Source organism: Lutra lutra, chromosome 15 (assembly GCF_902655055.1).
Source record: "Lutra lutra chromosome 15, mLutLut1.2, whole genome shotgun sequence".
Classification (NCBI taxonomy): Eukaryota; Metazoa; Chordata; class Mammalia; order Carnivora; family Mustelidae; genus Lutra; species Lutra lutra.
In genome coordinates this window covers 67,180,002-67,203,379 of record NC_062292.1, presented here as the reverse complement: position 1 = coordinate 67,203,379, position 23,378 = coordinate 67,180,002, and the positions used below count along the sequence as shown (strand labels likewise).

The 23,378-nt window shown below is 52.4% G+C and overlaps 1 protein-coding gene across 5 annotated transcripts; it reads right to left on the bottom strand.

Moving 5' to 3' along the window:
- Window positions 1-2,166: 2,166 nt before the first annotated feature.
- On the bottom strand, window positions 2,167-23,146 carry FCRL4 (Fc receptor like 4). Of its 5 annotated transcripts, none has more exons than XM_047704589.1 (12): window positions 22,693-23,146; window positions 20,874-20,894; window positions 18,347-18,598; window positions 17,019-17,276; window positions 16,442-16,726; window positions 15,301-15,588; window positions 9,659-9,772; window positions 8,153-8,180; window positions 7,565-7,647; window positions 7,276-7,344; window positions 3,029-3,057; window positions 2,167-2,929 (listed from the first exon to the last, which is right to left on the bottom strand). In XM_047704589.1, the coding sequence occupies exons 1-12, from the start codon at window positions 22,826-22,828 to the stop codon at window positions 2,813-2,815; spliced, it is 1,680 nt and encodes a 559-aa protein (XP_047560545.1). In that variant the 5' UTR covers window positions 22,829-23,146; the 3' UTR covers window positions 2,167-2,812. The 5 variants fall into 5 exon arrangements, 4 of the variants coding, with proteins under 4 accessions (XP_047560545.1, XP_047560548.1, XP_047560546.1 ...); XM_047704592.1 differs by having other exon boundaries at window positions 2,167-2,899; XR_007123012.1 differs by having other exon boundaries at window positions 2,831-2,929; window positions 7,048-7,344.
- Between the last annotated feature and the right edge of the window lie 232 nt (window positions 23,147-23,378).

Here is a 23,378-nt window from a genome sequence, read left to right as displayed (position 1 = left end):
GGTAGACCTCAAGGCCTTGATGGATGTCTGGGAGGATGAGCTCTCCATGCAAGCTTTAGGGGGATAATTGTCCTGGTGCGGACAGTGTTGGCAGCTCAGTGATGAGTGGAAAGAAGCATGAGGTGGGGCCTAGGAGGCCAGGAGGGAGGTCGGTGGGGCGTTGCTGGCACACAAGGGGCAATGAGAACCCACTGCCAGGGTCTGACCACACGACCACGGTGCTAGGAATGGGGGGTACGGAGGAAAGACACCAGCAAGAGACAGAGAGCCCAGAGCTTGATGGAGGAGGGACCTCGGCCAGGGTGGGGGTGCTGGCAGTCCAGACTGAGATGGTGTCTGTGTATGGATATTTTAGTACTTTATCATGGAAAACTAAAAACATACAAAAGCAGAGACTAATGCCAAACCCTCTTCCTCCCACGATGTACCTGTCACCGAGCTTCAGACATGGTGTACCCCCCGCCAGCCCCATTTCATCACACCCACCCTGCGCGTACTGAGTTATTTCAAACAAGCTTGTATCATTTGATCCACAAATACCTCAGAATGAGTTCTTACAGATTTTTTAAATACCTGTATTTTTAAAATGAAACATAACTGTAACACTATCACGCATACCCAAAAGCATCCTTTCTTCATCAAAACTCTTCACAGTGTAGGGACAGAGGGTATATACCTCAATACCATCAAAACCATCTATGAAAACCCCACAGCAAATATCATTCTCAATGGGGAACAACTGAAAGCTTTTCCCCTAAGGTCAGGAGCACGGCAGGGATGTCCACTATCAACACTGCTGTGCAACATAGTACTAGAAGTCCTAGCCTCAGCAATCAGACAACAAAAAGAAATAAAAGGCATCTGAAACGTACACTAATTTCTTAACATTAGTATACAAATTTCCTTTAGAATTTCCTAAGTGGTATTTTTCTTAACTTGGTTTGAGTCAGGATGCAAGGGAGGCTGGCGGTCCCTTTGGTTGATGTGTGTCAAGTATCACTGAGCTTGTAGGATTTCCTTCCCCCTTCGCTTCCTCCCCCACCCTCCCTCCCTCCTCCCGCCCTCCCTCGCTCCTTCCCTCCTTTCTTCCTACCTCCCTTTCTTCCTCTCTCCCTCCTTTCTCCATCCTTCCTCCCTCCTTCCTCTCCCTCCCTCTTTTTCCCTCCCTCCTTCCTCCCTTTGTCCTTCCTCCCTTTCTCCCTCCTTCCTCTCCCTCCCTCATCTCTCCCTCCCTCCCTGTAGCCCCTCCCTCTCTCCTTCCTCCCCCCACCCACCCATCATTTATTTGTTGGAGAAACCTGCTCCTGTGTCCTGTAGATGTTTCCAGTGTGGGTTTCGTTGACTGCGCTCATGGTGCCGTCTCACGGTGCGGTGCTGTAGATTCATGTAGTTCCTGTGAGCTGGCGGTTTGATCTAGAAGCTTGATGGGATCCAGTTCTGATATTTTGGGCAGGAATACTTTGTAGGTGACATTGAATACTTCCATCAAGAGGCACAGAATATTAGGCTGTTTTAATGATAATCTAATCAGTAGGTGTCCCGTGAAATATCTGGGCAAGATAGTGGTTTTCTGTTTCTTTTATTCCTTCTTCATTTATTGGGAGAATGATTTTGTCCCACATCAGCTATTTAATGGTGGGGAAATAGCATTTGGAGACTACAGTCCCTGGAAAGGTGCTCACTGCTGTCGTATTGCTAATTATTTCCACGCCTTTTCAGTGGACAGACTTAGGGAATAAATATCTTTTTTTTTTTTAAAGCAGGGTTTCACATCAGCTCATGCTGCTACTTCCAACTCAAATTTAGATTTGTATGGCTATTAACTTTTTAATTTAATTTCTCAAATTTCTTTTCTCTAACGTTAAAAATCTTTGTCTGAGGGGGTTAAGGGGGTAGGAGAAGAATGAATGAAACAAGATGGGATTGGGAGGGAGACAAACCATAAGTGACTCTTAATCTCACAAAACAAACTGAGGGTTGATGGGGGGAGGGGGGTTGGGAGAGGGGGGGTGGGGTTATGGATATTGGGGAGGGTATGTGCTATGGTGAGTGATGTGAAGTGTGTAAACCTGGCGATTCGCAGACCTGTACCCCTGGGGATAAAAATATATGTTTATAAAAAATAAAATTTAAAGTTCAAAAAAAAAATTTTCTTAAAAAAAAAATCTTTGTCTGAAATAACACAGACCTAGTTGCCTTTTGCTTTTGGAAGCTCCACTTAGAGGCTGCTTCTGTGGCTCTTCAGATGATTTTGTAAAGTACTTAATATCCTGCTTAAATTCCTGTCCCTGTAAAGCACTGGTGGGGATCCTTTTGTCTGCAAGCCTGAAGCCTGGCAGTGTAAACGGTGTAGCAGGAGGGGTGGCTCTGGGCACTGTCTGGGAAGGACCCAGGTACCTCTCAGAGTTAAACCGACTGATCAGATGGTCTCCAGTGGGACAGCTGTTGGAGACATGTTGAGCAGAGACCTGAGTCACTCAGTTGCGTCGACGTGCAAATTCCAATTCACCAAAATTTGTGCTTCTGGTTTTCAATAGGAGTACTTTCCCCCCCTTCATCCTTTCCCCTAAATCTGACCCTGAAGAACATATCAGGTTAGGCTCAGAGCAGGTGTGTGGGATTTTGGCTAACCCGTGGACTCTGGTCACTTGAGCAAGTCTCTCGGTGGCCGCCCCATGACCACTTCAGAGCAGGTGAACTTGGGAGTTTCGGATGTGAATGCGCATGGGCAAGAAGAACTACCACACTGGGACCAGCTTGTCACTCCAGGGGCCCAGGACGGCCTTGAGCTGGGCTTTGGATCAGGGACAAGTCATGCGAATTGGACGTTCTCATAACTTTCCACGGCGTCTTCATCCTGAGACCTGAGCTTTCCAGCTGAGTCCTCTGGGAGTCGTGTCTTCACGGCAGAGTAGACAACCAAGTCATGCTGGGGTGAAAAGGAAATAGAGGAAGAACTGGAAAGAGAGAGGGGGGATGGGGCTGGAGGTAGCAGAGGGACAGAACACAGTCAGGGACTGATACTCACCTTGTCTAGAGATGTTCTGGAGGTGCGGGCTGTGGGGGGAAATGGTCTCACTGAACTATGGGCACTATGACCCATTCAGAACAGCCTGAGAGCTTTCCTCCAGAGACTGGAGCCACTGAAACTTTTCCATTCATGGTTATGTTTCCCGCACCCCAACCCCCAACATGTCCTATGACACACGTGATTTCTGTTTTACCATTTCTTGGTCCAGACTTCTGTAAGTTCTTTATAAGCTCCATTGATCCGTGAGGTCCCTCCTTACCACCACACCAAGAAACCTTGTTCCCTTCCTTTACCAGATGTCGCCACGGAATGTCACTCTGTTTTAACTTTTGCCTCTCTTAACATACAGCACCTCCATCCCACTCCAGCCTCAGAGCACCCCCGTGATGGCTCGGCACGTCCCCATGAGAGCCTTCACATGTGTGCCCATGGGAGAACTCTGTCTCACATTACAGGGTTCTAGTTCTTACTTTCTGCGGTTTTCTAGAGGCAAAGCTGCAGTGAGAGGGGAGGCTAGCAGGAGGGATTTGGAGGATCCTACATGTTAGAAATTAAGAGTCTCAGGGAAGAGGATGAAAGTATCAGAGCCATGTAGTGATTTATGGAGACAGAGACCAAAAAAAAAAAAAAAGCCTCTGGGACAATTGAGGCTCCTCTCTTTATCATCATATTCTTTCCGTTGAACTTTCAGGGTTATAGATATTTTAAATGATGTGATAGAAGCTATGTACTCACTTCCCGGGATAATAGTCATGTATGTGGACTTTGCATGCTATTTTAGGGGCTTCATGCAAACCTCAAGGAACTGGGGAAGATATCTCGCTACAGATCATTAATACGTAAAGTTCATGAACGACAACTAGTCCTGCCACGGGGTGCTTAGGTTTAGCTTCTGTGGTGTTCTGACAAGTACGTCAAAGGAAGAGGGTGGAGAACAGCAAGTAGCCGGGCTGGCTTCGCGAGATGCCGTCAGTCAACAGAAACAACTTGGAGGCAGCTCTAATTCTACCATTCCAAAGGTTAGTGGGGATGGCGTGAGAAAGCAGAGTGACAGACAAAGCTGGTGATCTGTGTGGGTCAGATACTGTGATGGGCTCTGGGAGCACCAAATACAGCAAGACAGAAGACCTGGTCTTAGCTTTGCCTTTTTCAGGATTTGTGATCATTGGGAGCAATGATGTTTGACATCATTTGTAAAAGAAGTTCAAGATCAGGTTACAATTGAAATTTCTACGAGACACAAAGATACTGGGGATTTTAAATTCCCAAGTGAGGTGCCATCGTTGGAAAAGCAACCTATGAAATGGGAGAGAGAGAAGCCACATATCTGATAAGGGGTTAATATCCAAAATGCATACGGAATTCACACAACTCAATAGCCAAAATATTACTACTAACTTAATTTAAAAAATGGGCAAAGAACAGTCATTTCTCCAAGGACATACAGACGGCCAACAGATAATGAAAAGGTGCTCAACATCACTTATCGTTAGGGAGATACAGACAAGACCACCATGAGATGTGGCCTTACACCTGTTAAGATGGCGGCATTAAAAAGGCACGGATGGCAAGTGCTGGTAAGGATGTGAAGAAAAGGGAGCCCTCCTGTACCGTTGGTGGGGCTGTAAGGCAGTGCCATCACTGTAGAGAACCATATGGAGGGTCTTCAAAAAACTAAGAAGAGAACTACTACATGATCCAGCAACCCCACTTCTGCGTATACACGCACAGAACTGAAGTCGGGGTCTTGAAGAGATGTCTGGACCCCATGTTTCCTGCCACATTGGTCATGTAGTCAAGAAATGGGAAGAACCTAGGTGTCCATTAACAGATGAATAAAGAATAGGTCATACACACACACACACACACCCATAGTAGAGCACGATTCAGCCTTAAAAAGGAAGGAAATCCTGACATTTTGACAACAGGGATGGACCTGGAAGTTGCTGTGCAAAGTAAAATAATCCAGGCACAGAAAGGAAAATACCGTATGTCCTCACTTCACATGTGCGATCTAAAATAGGGAAGCTCATAGAAAAAGACAGTAGAACAGTGGTGCCCAAGGGCTGTGGGGAGGGGCAGCGGAAGTGATGGCCACAAGGCAAAAAGTTGAGTCACGCAAGATGGACAACTCCACACAGCATCATGCCTCTAGCTGATGACCCTGGATCGCACACTTGCAATGCGCTAAGAGGGTAAATCTTACGTTAAGTGTTTTAACATGCACACACATAATAAGACTAATAATGTGGGTGGAAGAAAACTCTAAGAGAAGATACATATGCTTGTGGCCTTGATGACGCTGATGGGTTCACTGGTGTACGCTTCTCCCTACATCACTCATTTTTATATATTAAATAGGTACAGCCTTTTTCCATGTCAGAGAAAGTGGTGAGCTACTTACGATATGCAAGTACATGGATGAGGGGCAGAGCGTTCTGTTAGGGGACAGAAGCTAGACAAAGGGACTACATTACATATGATTCTATTTACAGGAAATTGTAGAGAAGCAAAACTCTAGGGACAGAAAGAGGGTCAGTGGTGGTCAGCGCGGAGCTGGAAAAGTTATCTGCAAAGGAGCAGGAAGGGACTTTCTGGGGTGCTGGAAATGCCCCAGGTCTTGAAGATGGTGGTGGGTCTGGGCCTGGATACGTTGGTTAGCATTAATCAAATTGTGCGTCTAAAATTAGTGAATTATACTTTGTATGCAGGTTATACCTCAATAAACCTAGTTAAAACAATAAATTTGAGTAGCAGAGGAACTCGAGTGCATCACAGTATGATTATAAAGCTTGTGTCTCAGTGATGCGTTAGTACTGGTGTGTGTGCATGTTCCCACTGCCTGACAGTAAAAATACTTGAGATCCACCAGTCTAGAAGGATGAGAGCGCGGACATGCAGCTGGTGGGATTACCAGGACGTTGCTGGAGCAGCAGGGACCTGAATTCCCAGGTGTTCCCAGGGATAGATGGGGTTCAGCTTGGACAGACGAGAGTGTATCCAAGGAAGCCCTGTCCAGTAGGGCTGATGGGTACTAGGGGACTCCAGTGGTAGGAAGCTGGATGTGAGTGCTGGGGTGTGAGGACACTAAAGGGTCACAAACAGCTGCAGGGATTGGAGATGTCCAACGGTGCCAAAGGAGCTACGGGAAGGAGCATCCAGCAGGGAACCTCAGAAGAGAGTGTGCACACACCTCCTGGGGAGGGCCCACTTCTGCACCTGCCGGACAGACAGGTGGATGCCAGCTCCCAAGCACCAGCTGAACGTGTCCTTCCCTGCTCAGGTCCCCAGTGCCCTCCAGGCCAGTGAGGGGTGGCCAGCCCCAGAAACAGAGAAGCCAGCTCCATCCTGCCCTCCTGCCCCTGCCAGCTCCCATCCTGAAATTTGCCTGAACCAGTGGAGGGCTGAGTGTTCTGGCTGCTGAATGGTGACTGTGCCACACAGTGCCCACCTGCTGTCCGTCGCCTGAGAGATTGGAGAATGTGTTGAAAAGCCTGTGTGGCCAAAATGTTCATCTGACGTGGCCGGGAAGATCTCCCACAGAGTCAAGTTTCAAGAAATGGTGGGAAACACCATTTTTGTGATTTGTACCAGGTCTTACGTGTCCAGGATATCGATTACACAGGGTTGTTTGTATAGACTCACTGAGCATTTGTCTATGTATACGTACATTGTGGGAACACGTCTCTGTAAATACGTATAAATACACATAGTAGTGGGAACACGTCTCTGTAAATGTCCTCACCACATAGTAGGGGGCTCATAAACCTCATCACTTGATTACTTAATTCATCATTTAAAAGACATTTTCAGGGGCGCCTGGGTGGCTGAGTCGGTTAACCTCTGCCTTTAGCTCAGGTCATGATTCTGGGGTCCTGGGATGGAGCCCTGCGTCAGGCTCCCTGCTCCGCAGGGACTCTGCTTCTCCCTCTTCCCCTGCCCTCACTGGCTTGTGCATGCTTTCTCTCTCAAATAAATAAATAAATCTTAAAAAAGGGGAAAAAATTCATACATACATTTTCACGATGATGGGAGATGTTCAGTTTTTGCTCTGATCATCAGCAAAGATACATGCTGTATTTTTTAGTGTCTTTTTTTCTCTCTTTAGACTCTAAGCACCACTGTAGGGGGTTTTATCTGCCTTGTTTGTTGATCGACTCAGTGTACGTTCCGCAGTGCTCAGCACCCAGCACGTGTTGAATGAAGCAACAGAGTCCGCAGCCGGAATCTTCCCCAGGACTTACCGGCCCCTTCCTGTCCCAGCTGCATAAACTGGATCTCGGAGTACACCAAGTCTCCCTCTCCGGCGTGCACTGCAAGGGACAAACAGCACTTTCCAGGCCACCCCTGTCAGAGGTAAGCGCTGCCTGTCTCCTCCTACGCTCCTCTGCATGCTTCTTGGATGCGGAGTGAGGCGGCGGCTTCCTGCGGGTCTGGGTTTGGGATACCATAGGACACCAGGCCTCCACCAGGCCTCCAGGTCTTTACCTCTCCCTGGCTCCAGCAGGACGGCTTCCCTACCGGACTCCTTACCTTTGTCATATGACCATGGCAGCTCCCCTGGGGCAGGGCACCCGGCCTGGGGTGCCTCTTCCGGGCCTGTGGCGGGAGGGCTCCTGCGAGACAGGGAGACGCATGATCACCCCTGGCACAGCATATGGGGACGGCAGTGGGATGACCAGAGAGGAGGGGGCACGGGAGCACATCAGCAGAAAGCAGGGGACCAGGGACACAGAGAGGAAGGGGCATAGTGGGGCGGGGGGAACAGGAAGGGAGGGGTCAGCCCATGGCAGGGGACCGGGAGCAGGAATGCTTTAACTGGACCTTCAGCAGGTCCATATAGGGCCAGACTGTTCTTTTGAGAATGACCCAAGGACCACGGTAAGGGCCGGCCGCCGGGGAACAAGGCTGGCCACTCTCTGACAGCTTAGTGAGAAGCATCTCACAGACCATGATAGGAGCCGTCAGAAAGTTCTAGAAGTTGTGATTTTGGTCATTTCCAGGGATGTGAAAATGCGGGCATGTAGCCAGAGGGACAGAGAGACACGGCTTGACCTAACTGTGTGAACCCACAGTTCTGCATATTCTGTTCCTGGAAGACCCGGAAGGCTGAGGCCTCACCTGGCTGAGTTTCCGGGAAAACCATGTCCTGCAAAACAAAGCAAAGGCACGTTTGTGTCAGCAGAGGGAGCTCGTTCTCAGGCAGTTCGCAGGGGACCGGCCTTAGAAAGGAGGCAGAAAAAGTCAATTCAGGAAGCAGGAGAGACTGGGGCCTCTGAGAGACAAAGGGAGGGTTTTGGAGGGGTGGGGGTGGCGGTTGGGAGGGCCTGGAGATGGGTATTATGGAGGGTGTGGACTGCATGGAGCACTGGGTGTGGTGCATAAACAATGAATCTTGGAACACCGAAAAAATAAAATAAAATTAAACCAAAAAACCCCAAAAAACAAGAAGGCGCCTGGGTGGCTCAGTGGGTTAAAACATCTGCCTTTGGCTCAGGTCATGACCCCAGGGTCCTGGGATCGGCTCTCTGCTCAGCGGGGAGCCTGCTTCCCCCTCTCTCTCTGCCTGCCCCTCTGCCTGCTTGTGATCTCTGTCTGTCAGATAAATACATAAAATCTTTAAAAAAAAAAAAAAAAACCAAAACAGAAAAAAAAAAAAAAGAAAAAGTCAATTCAAACATGCACCCAGTCATGGATTTTTAGGAAAACGATGTGGAAAAGGATGGAACAAAATGCATAACTGACTGGGGACAGGGCTACACACTCCTGGGTCAGACATGCTGGAGACTTGATTAAGGTTCAGGGCTGTGATGATGGACGACCCCAAGAAGCCCTGAATAGGTACAGTCCGGCACACAGAGCCGGGAGGGCTGCAGGAGGACTTTGGGGAGCCTCGGTGGTCACGCCCAGAGCAGGCTCGGGCTCCTGCTCCCACTCCGGCCCTCGGAGAAGGCTTGTCTTCAAAGCAGCCCACTCCGGGCACAGGGGCGGTGCTGAGAACCACAGGATGGGTTGAACCGAATTGATTAAAACCAAGAAACAGAGTTGGGGGTGTGGGCAATTGTTCTAGAGCCCGAACAGCATCTGTGTGCGTCACCCACACGAGGCCTCTGGCCCCTGAAACTAGTCTGAGCGCGGCCCAGGCGAGAAGCCTGTGGGAGTGCGACTCTCCCCCAGGTAGGGGAGGAGCTGTCGGGCTGGCCCTTGGGGACACGGGGTGGAGGGTTCAGGCTTTGGTGCCGGGAGGTCTCCAAGGAGGAGGAAGGCTACGGGGTAACCAGCTCCCGCTCTCAGAGCCCTGTGACATACTGACTGCCCATTCGTGAAGGGTGTAGGATGGGTGGCAGTGTTGTAGTTGACCCATCTGTAGGAGCCAAAAACCCACCCAGGGAAACTGCTCGGATTAGGTTTTTGAAACTTAACATAAAAAATGGTGCTTCCTTCCTTAGCGAACCCAGCTAGTGCAAGCCGCCCTCCACCGCGGCATCTGCTCCGCACAGCTCTGTGAAGGGCATAGGTCTGTGGGGTCGGGGGTGCGTAGGGGGAGACTGGGGGCCGTGCTGGGGACCCAGGTGCCTGGTGGGGATAGGGCATGGCCTCCAGCAGAGGGTAAGGGAGAACACACACCTGAGTTCCGATGGCGCTGGGCGTAGGTCCACAGGACCACTGCCAGGAGAAGGATGCTGAGCAGAACCCCAGTGGCTTTCGCAGCAATAAGACCACTTCTGTTTCCTGGAGTCCCTGGGGGCAAGAGCCTGTGTCAGCCCCAGGGGAAAGGGCCGTGATGCCCTGGCACCTTTCCTCAGCACAGCTGGGGTCCTGAGCCCGGGAGGGAGGAGTCTAACAGACGAGGAAAAGCCAGGGCTGGTGCACACAGGAGGCCACCTTCTGGTCTGGGCAGCCTGGCCTGGGCCTGAGCAGCAGGACAGGACTCTGTGCTCTGGTAGGGGGTGTAGGCTGAGGGTGGGGGACCATGCCAGAGGAGGAGAATGTAGCCAGCTCCCTCCACCGATCCACCGACATCAGTTCAGAATTAGCGTTTAAGGGAAATTCCTCTCTTTCTCTGTATGTCCCATTTTCTAGTAATCTGGCCTCTTGGGAATTTCCCCAGGACACCTGGGAAGATATGATATGATGCTAGTGTGTCAGCCCCTCACGTAGGACCGGCACTGCCTACTGGGCCCTCAGGGAACCAGCAGCACCATTACAAGACCACAGTGGGGGGGCGCCTGGGTGGCTCAGTGGGTTAAGCCGCTGCCTTCGGCTCAGGTCATGATCCCAGGTCCTGGGTTCAAGCCCCGAATCGGGTTTTCTGCTCAGTGGGGAGCCTGCTTCCTCCTCTCTCTCTGCCTGCCTCTCTGCCTGCTTGTGATTTCTCTCTGTCAAATAAATAAATAAAATCTTTACAAAAAAAACAAGACCACAGTGGGACCCCTCAGGGAAACAGCATGGTCTCCATCCTCATAGAAGCCCCAGAGGGGATGAGAGATGCTGGTGAGGCTTCTGACTTTCTGTTGGGTCCGTTCTCCTATCTTCTCATTCAAAAGACTTCTTTTGGCAGATTCCTTCATTCACTGAGCAGACATCTACAGAGTCCTGCCAGGTGCCAGGCCTTGAGGACAGAGCAGTGAAGAGGACAGTGGGGTCCCTGCCCTCCAGGGGTTTATAGTCCAGAGGGGAGACAGATAATAAACGCATAAATACATTTGTGGAAGAGCAAACACGAATAGAGGGTCAGAGGGTGGGGGTAGAGGTGCTTTGCATGCAGATCCTTGGTCCCCAGGTAAACCCAATTCAGACTTCAGATGCCAATGCCACAGACTTACACAGACAACATCCATGGATCAGAACGACGCTACCACTGGCGATTTTGCCGTTATGGCATGGTGTTCTGCACCTGTGATTCCTGCCACAAAGTAAGCACTTGGTACACAGGGCCACTGGCTGTCGGTGACATTTCTGTCTCCATGTTTCCCTTCCTGACAAAATCAACAAACCCAGCCTGACCTATGAGTGGTTCCGCCTGCAGGCAGTAGCTCATGGGGGTCGTGAGCCCAGCCTCCCCACCATGGCAGCCAAACCAGGGGAGAGATCCGCGGACAGAGCAGCTGGGCTGCTGTGTCCTAGAGAGCAACTTTCCCCTGCTGGGTTGCCTGGTGGGGCAACCACGTGTGCAGAAAACAGAGTCAGCCAAGGTCAGACAGACCAGTGATGAGCAGGAGATTGACTCAATGACAAACCCTCCCGCCAAAGAAAGCCCAGGCCACATGGTGTCACTGGTGGGTTCTTCCAAACACTTAAACAAGAGTTAACACTGAGTCTTCCACAAAACTGAAGAGAAGTGAACACTTCCAAACTAATTTTTTGAGGCCAGCGTCACCCTGACACCAAGGTCAGATAAGGACACCACGAGAGAAGTACAGACCAATATGGCTGATGAAAACAGAAGCAAAGATTTCCAAAGAAGATGTGTGAGTGGCCAATGGGCACATGACCAGGGGCTCTATGTCACCGGTCATCAGGGAAACACAAGCCTAAGCCACAGTGAGATATCGGCTCACATCTGTGAGAATGACCCTTATCAGAATGACAAGAAGTAACAAGTGTTGGTGAGGACATGGAAAAAGGAGCCCTTCGCGCCCCGTTGGTGGGAACGTAGGCTGGTGAGCCACTGTGGAAAACAGGATGGAGGTTCCCCACAAAGTTAAAAATATGATCCGGCAATCTCTCTTCTGGGGATGTATTTGAAGAAAGTGAAATCATTATCTGGAAGAGAGTGCCCCCCCATATTCACTGAAGGGATTAGGGTCCTTACAGGAAGGGACCCCACAGACACCTCTCTCTTTCTGTCTTTCTCTCTCTCTATCTCACCCCTCTCACACCTGCTCCAGGAAGGCAGCTGTCTGCAAGGAAGAGGGTTCCCCCCAGAACCTGACCGCACTGGCACCCTGACCAGACTTCCGGCCTCCAGGGCTATGAGAAATGAATTTCTGTTGTTAAAACCGCATGAGCTAAGACAGCCCCCCTTAGCCGGGTGCTCCCAGCAACTGCAGACTTTCTCTGCTGCTAGAAATTCTCCCGTTTCTGAGCACAGAGATTTTGCATAAGGTCCACGAATGAAAAAGATCTGGTGAGAAATTCCCGCTCTGCCATATGTCCCCCGAATCCTTGGCATCTGCTTCATCTCTGAGATCATCTGCTTCCTTAACAGAGGATGACATCTGCCTTGCAGGGTCATGCAAGCTGGCCCAGTGACATGTGTGAGCCGCCGGCTGGCCACCCAGAGCATGGGGGGTCGATGCGTTCTACTGACCTTACATCCAAAGGGAAGGTGAACTCCTTCACACACGTGTGCATTTCCAACAGGTTCCTCACTGCCCTCTTCAGGGAGTGCAGCCTTGGGGTCCCCGAGGACATCTTTCAGTACAAGAGGCTTTCTGGAGTAACAGGTCTCCCCTTGTCAGAGCCCCTCTGGGTTTCCAGGCCAGCACGTCTTGGTGGTGGTGGTGGTGGCCCTCAGCAGCTGGTCTCTCTGTGGCTCTTCTCCCTCCTGAAAGGCCATCCATATGACACGAGGCCCCATCTCTGCCCGTCTGTGCTGGGAATCTCAGACACTCTCACTGTTCACTGAGAAATTTCCAGATTGAGAGGCAGACAGTCCCGTGGTATCCGCTGGTGGGAAGACCTACCCGGGGAGGTCCCCCTGGTCACAGGACTTGCCTCGAGGGAGCTGAGGGGAAAAGGGCAGAGCAGCTGGGCTGCCCGTGTAACACCCCTTCCCACAGCTGCTGTCCCGACAGTTCAGGGTCACAGTTCCGTCAGGGCTCAGTGCTCACAGACACAACACCGTCCTCTGCCTGTTCAGTGTGGTGGATGGACCGCGGGACTTGCCTGTGCACCACTTCTTTGGAGGACTGACGATGCCCTCTGTCTCTCCGAGCTAAATGATTGCCTGGAGGTGTGCTCTTTGTGACCTTGTGAACGATACCAAATCTTTCTGGGCTTTGTGCTCCTTTTCTTAGAATGGAGATACTGATATCCTGGTCTTCTGGGATTGATACTCTGGTTTCTAAAATGAGGTGTGTAAAATCGCTTACTCTGTACATATTTACTGAATGCCACATATGGGGTAAGCCCTAGTCCAGCCACCGGGGATACAATAGTGGTCAAAATAAAGACTTGCCTTCGTGAGGCGAGTATGGGGGGAGTGGGAGGGACAGAGACATGGCATGGAGGCCAGGGATAAGTGCTTCGAGGAAGAATCCAGGGGGTTCTGGGGAAGGGGTGTCAAGGTGAAGGGCTCCTGTGTTACACAGGTGGTTTGGAAAGGTCTCCCTAAAAAGGGGAGTAGAACCTTGAGGGAGATGAGTGGTGAGCATGAGAATATTATGGAAGAGAAGTGCAAAGGCCCTGAGGTGGGACCATGACTGGAAGGCTTGAGGAGGAGACAGGAGGTCATGGTGACCAGAGCGGAGGAGAGAAGGGGAGGGTGGATGGAGAGCAGGACCTCGGGGGCCACTGAGGATGATGGCTGTCCCTCTGGAGCCGGCAGGAAGCCAAGAGAGGATTTCGTGCAGAAAAGCAACGTGACTTAGAGGTTCCTTCTGATGCTGCACTGGGAGTAGACTGTGGACAGCTATGGTGACGCAGTGACCCAGGAAGGAGCCCAGGGGCTTGGGTCAGGCGGTGGCCGAGGAAGTGGGAGGAATCAGTCACCTCCGTGCTGTGTCCTGAAGGTAGAGCCAGCAGGACTGGCAGCGGCTTTGACGTGGAAGACAAAGTAAGAAGGAAAGTCAAGAACGAAGCCCAGAGCTTTGGCCTGAGCAGGGGGGGCGGGGTTCGTTTACCCAGGGGCTGCGTCACACGGGATCGGATTGCCGCGAACACCAAGACTGTGTTTCTGGATGAGTCTCGTTTGCAATGGCGCTTAGCCACTCCCGGCGGGCACTTGTTTTAAGTGCTTGGTTGTGCGGGTTTGAGCTCAGGCTAGAGGTCTGGGCTGTAGGTGGAGTCGGGAATCGTAAGTATACAGAAGTCAAACGTGCATTTGAGGTCAGTAGACAGGATGGCACGATGCAGACAGTGGGCACAGATGGGGAGGTCTGAGGACAGAGACCCGCGTGCCCCTGGTCCAGAGCTGGAGATCCAGGGAGGACCTCATGAGGGAGCCTGGTAGGAAGGTCTGACAGATGGGCAAAGGACCAAGAGCGAGCCACGTCTGAGAAGTCAGGGAGGAATGTGGTCCAAGAAGGAAGGGAGGGCCAGCTGCGTCCAAACTGGAGACAGGGAAACCGAGTTACCACTGACTTCAGCAACGTGGAGGACAGTAGACCTTCACCTGAGCGACTTTGGTGGCAGGAGGCAAGGCCGGTGCTGACAGGGCGAGAGGGGGTAGAAGTGGAGGGAGTGAGTGGGGTGACTCTCTGGAGGAGTTCACTTTCCAGGAGCCCCTCCGTGAAAGTGCTATTGGAGGGCAGGGGTGTGACCGAGCCTGACGGAGAGGGGACTGAAGGTCAATAGGGACACGAGGGCTGCATGGGAGCCTGGCTTGTGTGGCTTCCTGGGGACAGAGTAGGGGAAAGCAGAGGCCAGAACTGTGGGACCTAGCGGAAGCCTTGTCCCCTCAGCGCAGGTGACTGGGCTCTGCCCGTTGGCTTCTCAGCCTGTGAGGGGTCGGGCCCTGAGGCTGTCAGGCCTGTAGAACAGATGAAGCAGGGTCTGTGGCCGGCTGTGTCGGGTTTGCCGGGACGGTGGACGTGCTGTGATGACTCACGGAGAGGCGAGGACCCTGAGGGCCCGTTAACCAGCTAATGCTGCTCTTGGACACCAACCCGTGATGCAGCAGAGTGCACACACGTACCATCGTCTCCAGCCCGCAAAAAGGCTCCTGGCCAGCACTCCATCCCTGGAAAACCTCACCACGACCCGAGTGTTAGTATTTGTGTTTAGAAACTGCCTGTCGCACTGTCTCAATAACAAAATGTGGATCATATGTGTTCTGTTAGGTTCTAAGTTTAGCTGAGATGATATATGTAAAGCCTCCAGTAAATAAACAGGAAATACTTAACAAAAAAAAAAAAAAGAAGAAGAAGAAAGAAAGAAAGAAAGGAAGAAGGAAAGAAAGAAAGAAAGAAACAAACTACCTGTCACCACGGAAATTGGCAAAATGGAGCCAGAAAGAGGAGAACCACCAGGAGGGCTGGCCGTGCCCACCCCTAACCTGAGAGCGCTGACCGTTCTGAACAAAGCCCATGGAGACTCAGCCTTACCTGTGACGGTGACGTTCAGGGCCCTGCTGCAGGCAAGGCCATGGCCATTGTCTGCTGTGCAGTAGTACCGCCCCGTGTGACTCCCCACGACAGCAGGGATCTCCAGCTCTGCTCTCTGGGAACGCTGACGCGTGCTCCCCAGACGCTCCCCCGTGTCCTCTCTGTGCCAGGAGAACGTGGTGTCCCCTGTGCCTTCAGCCACAGAGCAGACGAGGACCAGACGCTCCCCTGCAAGCACGTGGCCCCCCTGGGGCTGGGTCTCCAGGAGCACGGCAGACACTGGGACACCTGTGTGAACACGAGAGGACAGGTGAGGGCAGGTGAGGGCCACCGGGACATCTATGTGAGCACAAGAGGGCGGCTGAAGGCAGGTAAGGGCCGCCGGGACACCCGTGTGAACATGAGAGGGCCAGGGAGGGTCTGTGGGGGGAGGGCAGGGCTGGCATGTTGGATGGGGCTCTGTAGCCCGTAGAATGTGGAGTTCCGAGCTAGAACATCACCAGATTTAATAGTTCACACGAGGCCACTGGAGAGAAAACCTGGCTACCCCTGGAGAAGCCTTTGAGTTTTGTCTGAGGTCCTGCCTGGCTGTCTGGATTGTCTGCAGGGACAGGTAGCCGAGAGAGTGGTCCCCCTGGAGCCGGGCTGGATCACACCCATTTCCAGGAGTCATGCTTGGTCCCTGAGACAAGACGATACTTACCATATTTACGTTTACCTGTGCATCCTTCTCTTGTGCGTCGCACTTGGCTGGCACGCCCATCATTTGCTGCTGTTGATGAGGAAGAGGCTGAGGCTTATCTCCTCAATGGTTTGCCCCAAGATCTGGCCTTCTAGAATGTGTCAGCTCAGGGCACCTTATTTCTTGGTTTTGTTTGTTTTCCCTAACTCTCGAATCTAACTTCACGAACCACCTCTATGATTTCGAGGTGCTGGAGTTCCAAAGGAAGTCTGAGTTTTTAGGCAGATAGTGGTGGAAACGAGCCCTGTAATTCTATTATCGTACCTGACTCCAGGGTCAGCCTGCGTCCATCAGGATGACCAAATCCATCCGTGCTGGGTGGTCCCTCCCTGCCCAGGGCCATGGGGAGCCGCAGGGGAGGGTGCCACAGCCCTGGCTCTCTGCCACTTGGACACTCACCGTGCACACGGACCTGCAGGGGGTGGCTGCGTTTGCGGATGCCGGAGATGGCTTCCGAGGCCTCACACCAATACGACCCCGAGTCCTCCCTCCAGACGACTGTGATCTGGAGTTCCGGAGACCTGCTCCAGTTCGATAACATGACCCCATGGTCCCTGAAGAAGATGAAGGACAGCAGAGCGTCCGACCGCTCGAGGGGCAGCTGCGTCCGACAGCTCAGGTTTACAGAGCCACCCTCCATGGGCTGGGGGGGTATGACTTCCAGCTTTGGTTGTGGAAATAGTTCTGGAGAGAAGAGGGAAACCAAGTTCTCAGGATGCGGCACTTAGAGCTCCGGGATGGGCAGGCTTGGCTGCTTGGTTCTAGGAAACTTCAGACAGGCACACGGCAAGACAGAGACTCGTTGACCCCGCTATCCCATTGTCCTTCAGCAGCTCCCAGTGCATTGACCCCGCTGTGTCTGCTGGAGGACCTATGGCTGTCCTTATCCGGAGTTGGGGCGCTAACGTACGGATCCCCCATCAGGCCCTCCCCGCCCTGACATGACTCAGCAACCTACATGAGACGAAGGGCGTACCTTGAATGTTAACATATCTGGCACTTGACCTATATGGGTAACGATTTCCCTGCAGAAATCCAGAGCATCCATAAAAGCCACTGTTATTCAGACTTGCTTGTGGTATCACAAGGTCTCGGGCTTCCGGAGAGGAGGAGACAACTTTCCTGTTCCAGCTGTACGTCACAGTGCCCAGTTTCTCTCCCTGCCTCACTCGGCATCGCAGAACGAGCGTGTCACCTTCAAACACAGAGGCCGGAGCCTGAAGGACGAGCCGTTCTGGAAAGCACAGAGACCAGCAGCTGTCACTCAGGGACACCCCCTTCCTCCGTGCAGCTCGGCTCACGAGGCACGACTGGCTTTCTTTTCTCTTCCACAGGATTTAGGCTCCGGCCCAGGCTCACTCGTTTCTTCCCAATCCTCATGACCTGTTTCTTAAATAAGCCCCAAACACTCCAGCTCGACCCCTGCTTCCTACTCAAGGATAGATTCATCGTATGAGGATTCTAACGTGGGGACGGAGAGCTGGGTGGGATGTGAGTGACACTCCGACATAGCTGAATACAGTTAAGGATTGCCACCAGCCTGCTCCCAGGGTCCCAGAGCGAGAGTCACCGCAGAGGAAACAGACTAGGAAGGGTCACCGCACTCTGGGGCTCGCCAGGCAGCAGGCTCATTCTCAGACACAGATCCAGGGGTGAGGGATGGGGAATGGGGTCCCGTGAGGACATCCTCCTGCTCTTCAGCTCTGCGTGACAGGCCCGTTCTGGCCCCTCTGTCTGTGGTGACTGAGGGACGGCCTCTTCCCCGGAGCAGGGCTGTGCAGTGGTCCCAACCATTCTCTGTGAAGTAGGCAAAGCAGGACATGAGAGCAGAGGAAGAGAGTGGAGCCCCTGAGGCGAAAAGTGGGAGTAGAGAAGGGACAGGCTCGAGAACAGGTGGGGACAGAGGCCTGAGGTGGAGACTCCCTCCTCCGAACTCTTGTCCTACGCCACTTTTCACACTTGCTTGGTGCTCAGTAAGCTCATGTCCGTGTCGTTTCTCCTGCAGGGGGCTGTGCGTCTCTGGAGGGCCGGCGCTAAGGTGGCTTCTGTTTTGAATCCCCTAAAATGAAGTCCTTCCTCCGCTGTGTAAATGCACAGGGAGGTCCGCGGATGGCCATCAGACGATGACACTCTAACGTCAACAGAAGTTCGAAAAACACCTGTAGACACGAGGAACTCTAGGACACGAAGCTGGCAGGGGTCAAGGGTTAGAGCCGCAGGAAGGACTTCGTCTCGCCAACTCCAGGGGACTAGGAGGCGTCAGAACCACTTCTATCGTTTGAACTAACCCACCCTCTTGCTCACCTGAAGAAAAGATCAAGCTGACACTGTCACTTAGGAGTGAGCCCCGGGTCTGGCACCTGTACATTCCAGAGACCCGGGCCTTGAGGGTGTTTCCTGGGGTGTCACGTAGCACTGCTGCCCCGAGGAACCACCGGTACCATTTCATGTTCTCTGCTGCGTGGATGCGTGACGCATTGCAAGTCAGAGTCACTGTCTCTCCTCTGAAGACGGTGGTCCATGGGGGATGGAGGGAAATCACGGGTTTGGCTGCAGCTGGGAGGAAGGAAGAGACAGAGTCTGAGAAGGAGGCCTCGTGGTTCGCACAGCAGTTGGCTGTTTCACTGGCCGGCCCTGGTGATAAACTAAGAGGAAAGAGACGTTGCTCTTCCCTGAGATGTTCCTCCCTGTTGGAAACAGGCTCTCGCAGCCCTTCCCCCTGTTGCTGCCGTCCGCCGGCTGCAAGAGCCTCGTGTTGCTGGGCTGACCAGGCGGGCGCTGCTGTGCAGGGAAGGGGACTGGAACGTGTCCTCCCGGACTCTTGTGAGAGGCAGGACGCTGGGAGCAGTTAGCGGCCACGGGATCCAGTTCTGGGTAAGGGGGTGTCAGGGGACTAGAGCCAGAGGGGCTGGGAGTGCGGTGCTGTGGGAGGTTTCACCCCTGCCGGAAGGGAGCAAAGCAAGGTCAAGGTCAGGACAGGGTTGGGGGGGGCTCTCTTACAGTTTTAGTTGCCTCCCTCCCCCCAGCTTTGCTCCCTGAGCCGTCAGGATAGCTGCAGTCGCAGCAGCTCCCACATCTGAAAAATCAATATTCGATTCAATTTGTTCTGCAAATTGCCTGTGGTAATCTAAATTCTGCGAAGCAGAAAATAAGCCAGATGATTTCCATGTGCATTATTTTGTTTTTCGAAACTAAAATCTCAATTATGGGGGTATGTAATTCACCATAAAATTTTAAGTGGAATCCCCTGAAGTGGGTTCCGTCTTCAGTACCTTGACGCTCGGATAAGGAGGACTGCCTGCGTGTAAGGACTGACAGACGGTGCCTGTTTTTAAAGCTTGAGACCTGGAGTTGTCTTGCCTTTGTCCACAAGAATGCCCGACTCGGCTTTGGAAGGGGAGGTGAACCATGAGGGACTGTGGACTCTGAAAAACAATCTGAGGGTTTTGAAGGGGCGGGGGTGGGAGGTTGGGGGAACCGGGTGGTGGGTATTGGAGAGGGCACGGACTGCATGGAGCACTGGGTGTGGAACAAAAACAATGAATACTGTTACGCTGAAAATTAAAAAAAAAATGATTAAAAAAAAAAAAAAAAAGAATGCCCGACTCGGTCTTTCAGTCACACCCGAATGTAAAGGAAGTGCCTCCCTGTGGAGGAGGCAGACACCGTAGAGGAAGCCGAGCGCCAGTTTTAGACGAAGCAGCTCGGGCTCTGTCTGGTCACACAGACGTTCCTGGGTCTCTGCGGACCTTTCCTTTTTCAGAGGATTTTAAGATGATCCCGTGTTCCCAGTGAGCAGGGGTCGTGTTTCTCCTGGAGAGAAGAGAAATCCCCACTGTCTGTGTTCTCAGGAAGCCTCCGGGATGCGACATGGGGACCGGGCAGCAGATCTCATGCCCGAGAGAAGGGAAACGTCTGCTGAGGGGAGCCGCCTGCTTCCTCACCAGTCCCCACTGGCCTGCTGGGTGCTGCAGGACGGACGGCTCCTCTCGTCCGGGCCTCGTCAGTGAGGCTGGGATGGGGTCAGTGATCTCCAGCGGAAGCACGTCTGGCAGCTGCTCTAAGACACTTCCTGTATTTTGTTTCTCCATCCTGGAGCTTTTAGCAAAGTCCTGTCAAGTCACAGTCTCTTCCCAGTTGGGCAGCGATGTGTGGGAGGGTCTGCGTCCACAGCACTGAGCAGGGGACTGCAGAGCCCGGAGCTGCAGGGGAGGGCGTGCGCACCTGCTGGTTGGGGCCGGACGACAGCAAGCAGCCCCCAGGATGAACTCGGTGCTCTTGAAGGGATTTTCAGGGAAGACCACAACACCTGGAGACCCTTCTGCTGGCCCAGGAAGGCTTGGGTCCTTGATGACCGGAGGACGGGCGCTCAGAGGCATCATAATCTGAGCTCTTCGCAGGAAAATGTCTACACAGCGTGTTGGAGTGTCGGGTGGTTGAGTGCAGTTGTGGCCATGCCGGGTTGGGCCAGGGAGGGTGGAGGAGCAGAGCTCTTTGTGCCCTGGGCCCCCCGCTCCGACCGCACTGGGGTCTCAGCCTATTCCCAGTGTCCCTCCAGGGTCTGTGTTCTCGGTCAGGTTGGCCAGCACCCCACATCAGGTGGGGGCACACCCGTCCTTGACCTCTGTGTCCTGCGTCCCAGGCCCCCAGTTTCACCCGACACAATGGCGGGTTTGGCTCGAGGGTCCGGGTTGCAGGACAGGGTGACACTGCCCTGCCCAAAGTCCTCAGGACAAGGACACGGGGACCAAGCCCCCCTTACCAGCATTCCTTCCAGAAATGGTCACTAGAATATCTAGAAACAAAAGAAAGGAAAAGGGGACCTACTTACCGAGCTCTCCAATGACTGGCGCTGCAAGAGAGGTGAGGGCCACGGTCAGCACAAAGCACAGAGCTGAGCCCTCCCACCCAGAGAGCCCACTGCCCGCCCCACTCCATCCGAGGGTGGGAGAGGAGGGCCCAGCTCCACCCCTGGAGAAGCCAGGGCCACCGAGGCTTGAAGCTGAGTGGCGTGGTACTGGGCAAGCTGTGGAAGGCTCCCCAGCCTCCCTCTCCTCATCTGTCACACAGGGACCATAAAAGTGACCTTGTAGTCTTATTTCAATGAGTTGAATTAGTAAGTCTTCCGTTGATGGCCACTGTCACTGTCTGTCAAGACCCGACCATGCTGTGGCTGCTGCTGCCCCTTGGCTTCACCGTCTCCCTGCCTGGAATGTCAGTCTCCTTCAGTACCAGGAAAAGCCAAGTCATACCCAAGCCCTCACACCCCGAGGAAAGCCACCTCCTCCATGAAGTGTTCTTGGATGCCTCAGGGCTGCGGTGCCCTCACTCTGCTCTAGCCTAAGAACACCGTGATCACAGCTCTCCGGGACTGGCAATCAGACATGCAGCGTGGGATGGGGGCTAGCAGCGCGGTCCTGGTGTCACAGGTGGGTCTGCGTCCCGACCTGGCCACTGCACGGAGCTTCAGGCAAAAGACTATCTCTGTGCCTTGGCTCCCTTATCTGCAAAATGGGATTTATAGCAGTTCCAGCTCATTGATTATTAGATGATTGGGCAGATCAATACATGCGATGCTCTTAGAAGAGTGTCTGGTAAAGCCAGGGCTCAGCAATTAATTATTAATTACCATCAGCAAGAATGAATAATTATCACACATTATCTCGACCCACAGTGTAATATTTTTGCGTGGGTTTTCAAGTCAAACGCTCTTGCATTTGTGTTTGCACAAATCTTTGCAGGAAATCTTCGATTTCCTCACCAGAAGGTCGGCTTTTGGGGGCAGAGATTGTCCTCTGTGTCCCTGTGTCCTCCCACTGCCCAGCACTGCCCTGGGCCCGGCATCCCCCTTCATTCACTTTTCACCGAGTCCCCATGATGCGCAGCCACACTAATAACTCTTCCTTTAGTTTCGGGTCTGGACGTGCCGCTGGGCATAAGACAGACACACTTCATAACTATGTAGTGTACTACTGGCTGACAGGTCTTTGTTTCCCTCATTGGAGCTACTAGGAAACCTGTGCCTTACTTAGGCAAAGATTGAAAACCGGTACAGAAGCAGGGGAAATGATCCAAAGGAAACCACCTTATTTCTGCTCTGCTCATGCTTTCTGCAGTTATTGGAGCAGACATGATCGTGGGCTACAGAGAAGGAATGACCATCCCCAGCAGAAGCTCAATCCTACGTCAGCTCACGATCAGGATACTCACACAGATTCCGCACATCCTTCAGCCTTCATGATCTGTGATTAGGGGAATGACAAAACCTAACTGTAGATTTTTTTTTAAAGATTCTATTTTTAAGTCATCTCGACACCCAACGTGGGGCTCACACTCACAACCCTGAGATCAAGAGTCAAATGCTCTACCGACTGAGCCGGCCAGGCGGCCCCTAACTGTAGATTTTTTTACATGGAAAAATAAACCCACTTCTGGAGTAGGAGGACATTGTTGTGGGCCGTTAGAAACAAGCGACGGATGTGCTTTTGGAAATCAAGTCTCCCAGGCCCTCCATATCTTCCCCTTTGCTCATTCCCTGTGGTTCTGAAATAAGAGCGTAACCCATTTGTGCCACAGCCCGCCGGGATGGCGTTTGCTCATGGATTGGCCCCGTCTCCTCCCGGAGCAGAGGCTTCCCCTCCAGCACTTACCCAGGACGAGCAGAGACGCCCACAGGAGCATGGGAGCGTGCCCCGGGATCCCGAGGAGCGGCAGCGCGCACAGGGGCCCGTCTCGGGCCCGCAGCCAGCGCAGCAGGTGCTTCAGAGAACAGCTCACAGCAGTCATGAAGTGAAAAGGGAAGTAGAAGACTCTTTCTTAAAATACCGGCATCATGGCACCCGATGTCTGAGACTCCCGGTGACAAAAGTCACTATTTAACAGAAGTACTGCTCTGACTTCTTGGTGTGAAAAGCTTCCTAAAGCTTTAGTTACCGTATTTTCAGAAATTCCAGCCACTTTCTCCCAAAGACGACGCAACACCTTCTCTCTGCTTCCAGATACCAGGCAAAACTGCAGTCCTGCTGAGATTCACATAATCCAAGGGTGAACCTGAATCACGCCAGAGCTGGAGGAGTTTTCTTTCCTTCTTTCTTTCCTTCCTTTCTCCTTCCTGCCTCGCTCCCTCTCCTCTTTCTTTCTTCCTTCCTTCCTTCCTTCCTTCCTTCCTTTCTTTCTTTTTCCTTTCCTTCTTTCTCTTTCTTTCTTTCTTTTTCTTTCTTTCTTCCTTTTTCCTTTCCTTCTTTCTTTCTCTTTCTTCTTTCTTTCTTTCTTTCTTTTGTTCCTTCCTCCTTTCTTTCAGATTTTATTTATTTATTTGACAGTGAAAGAGGGAACA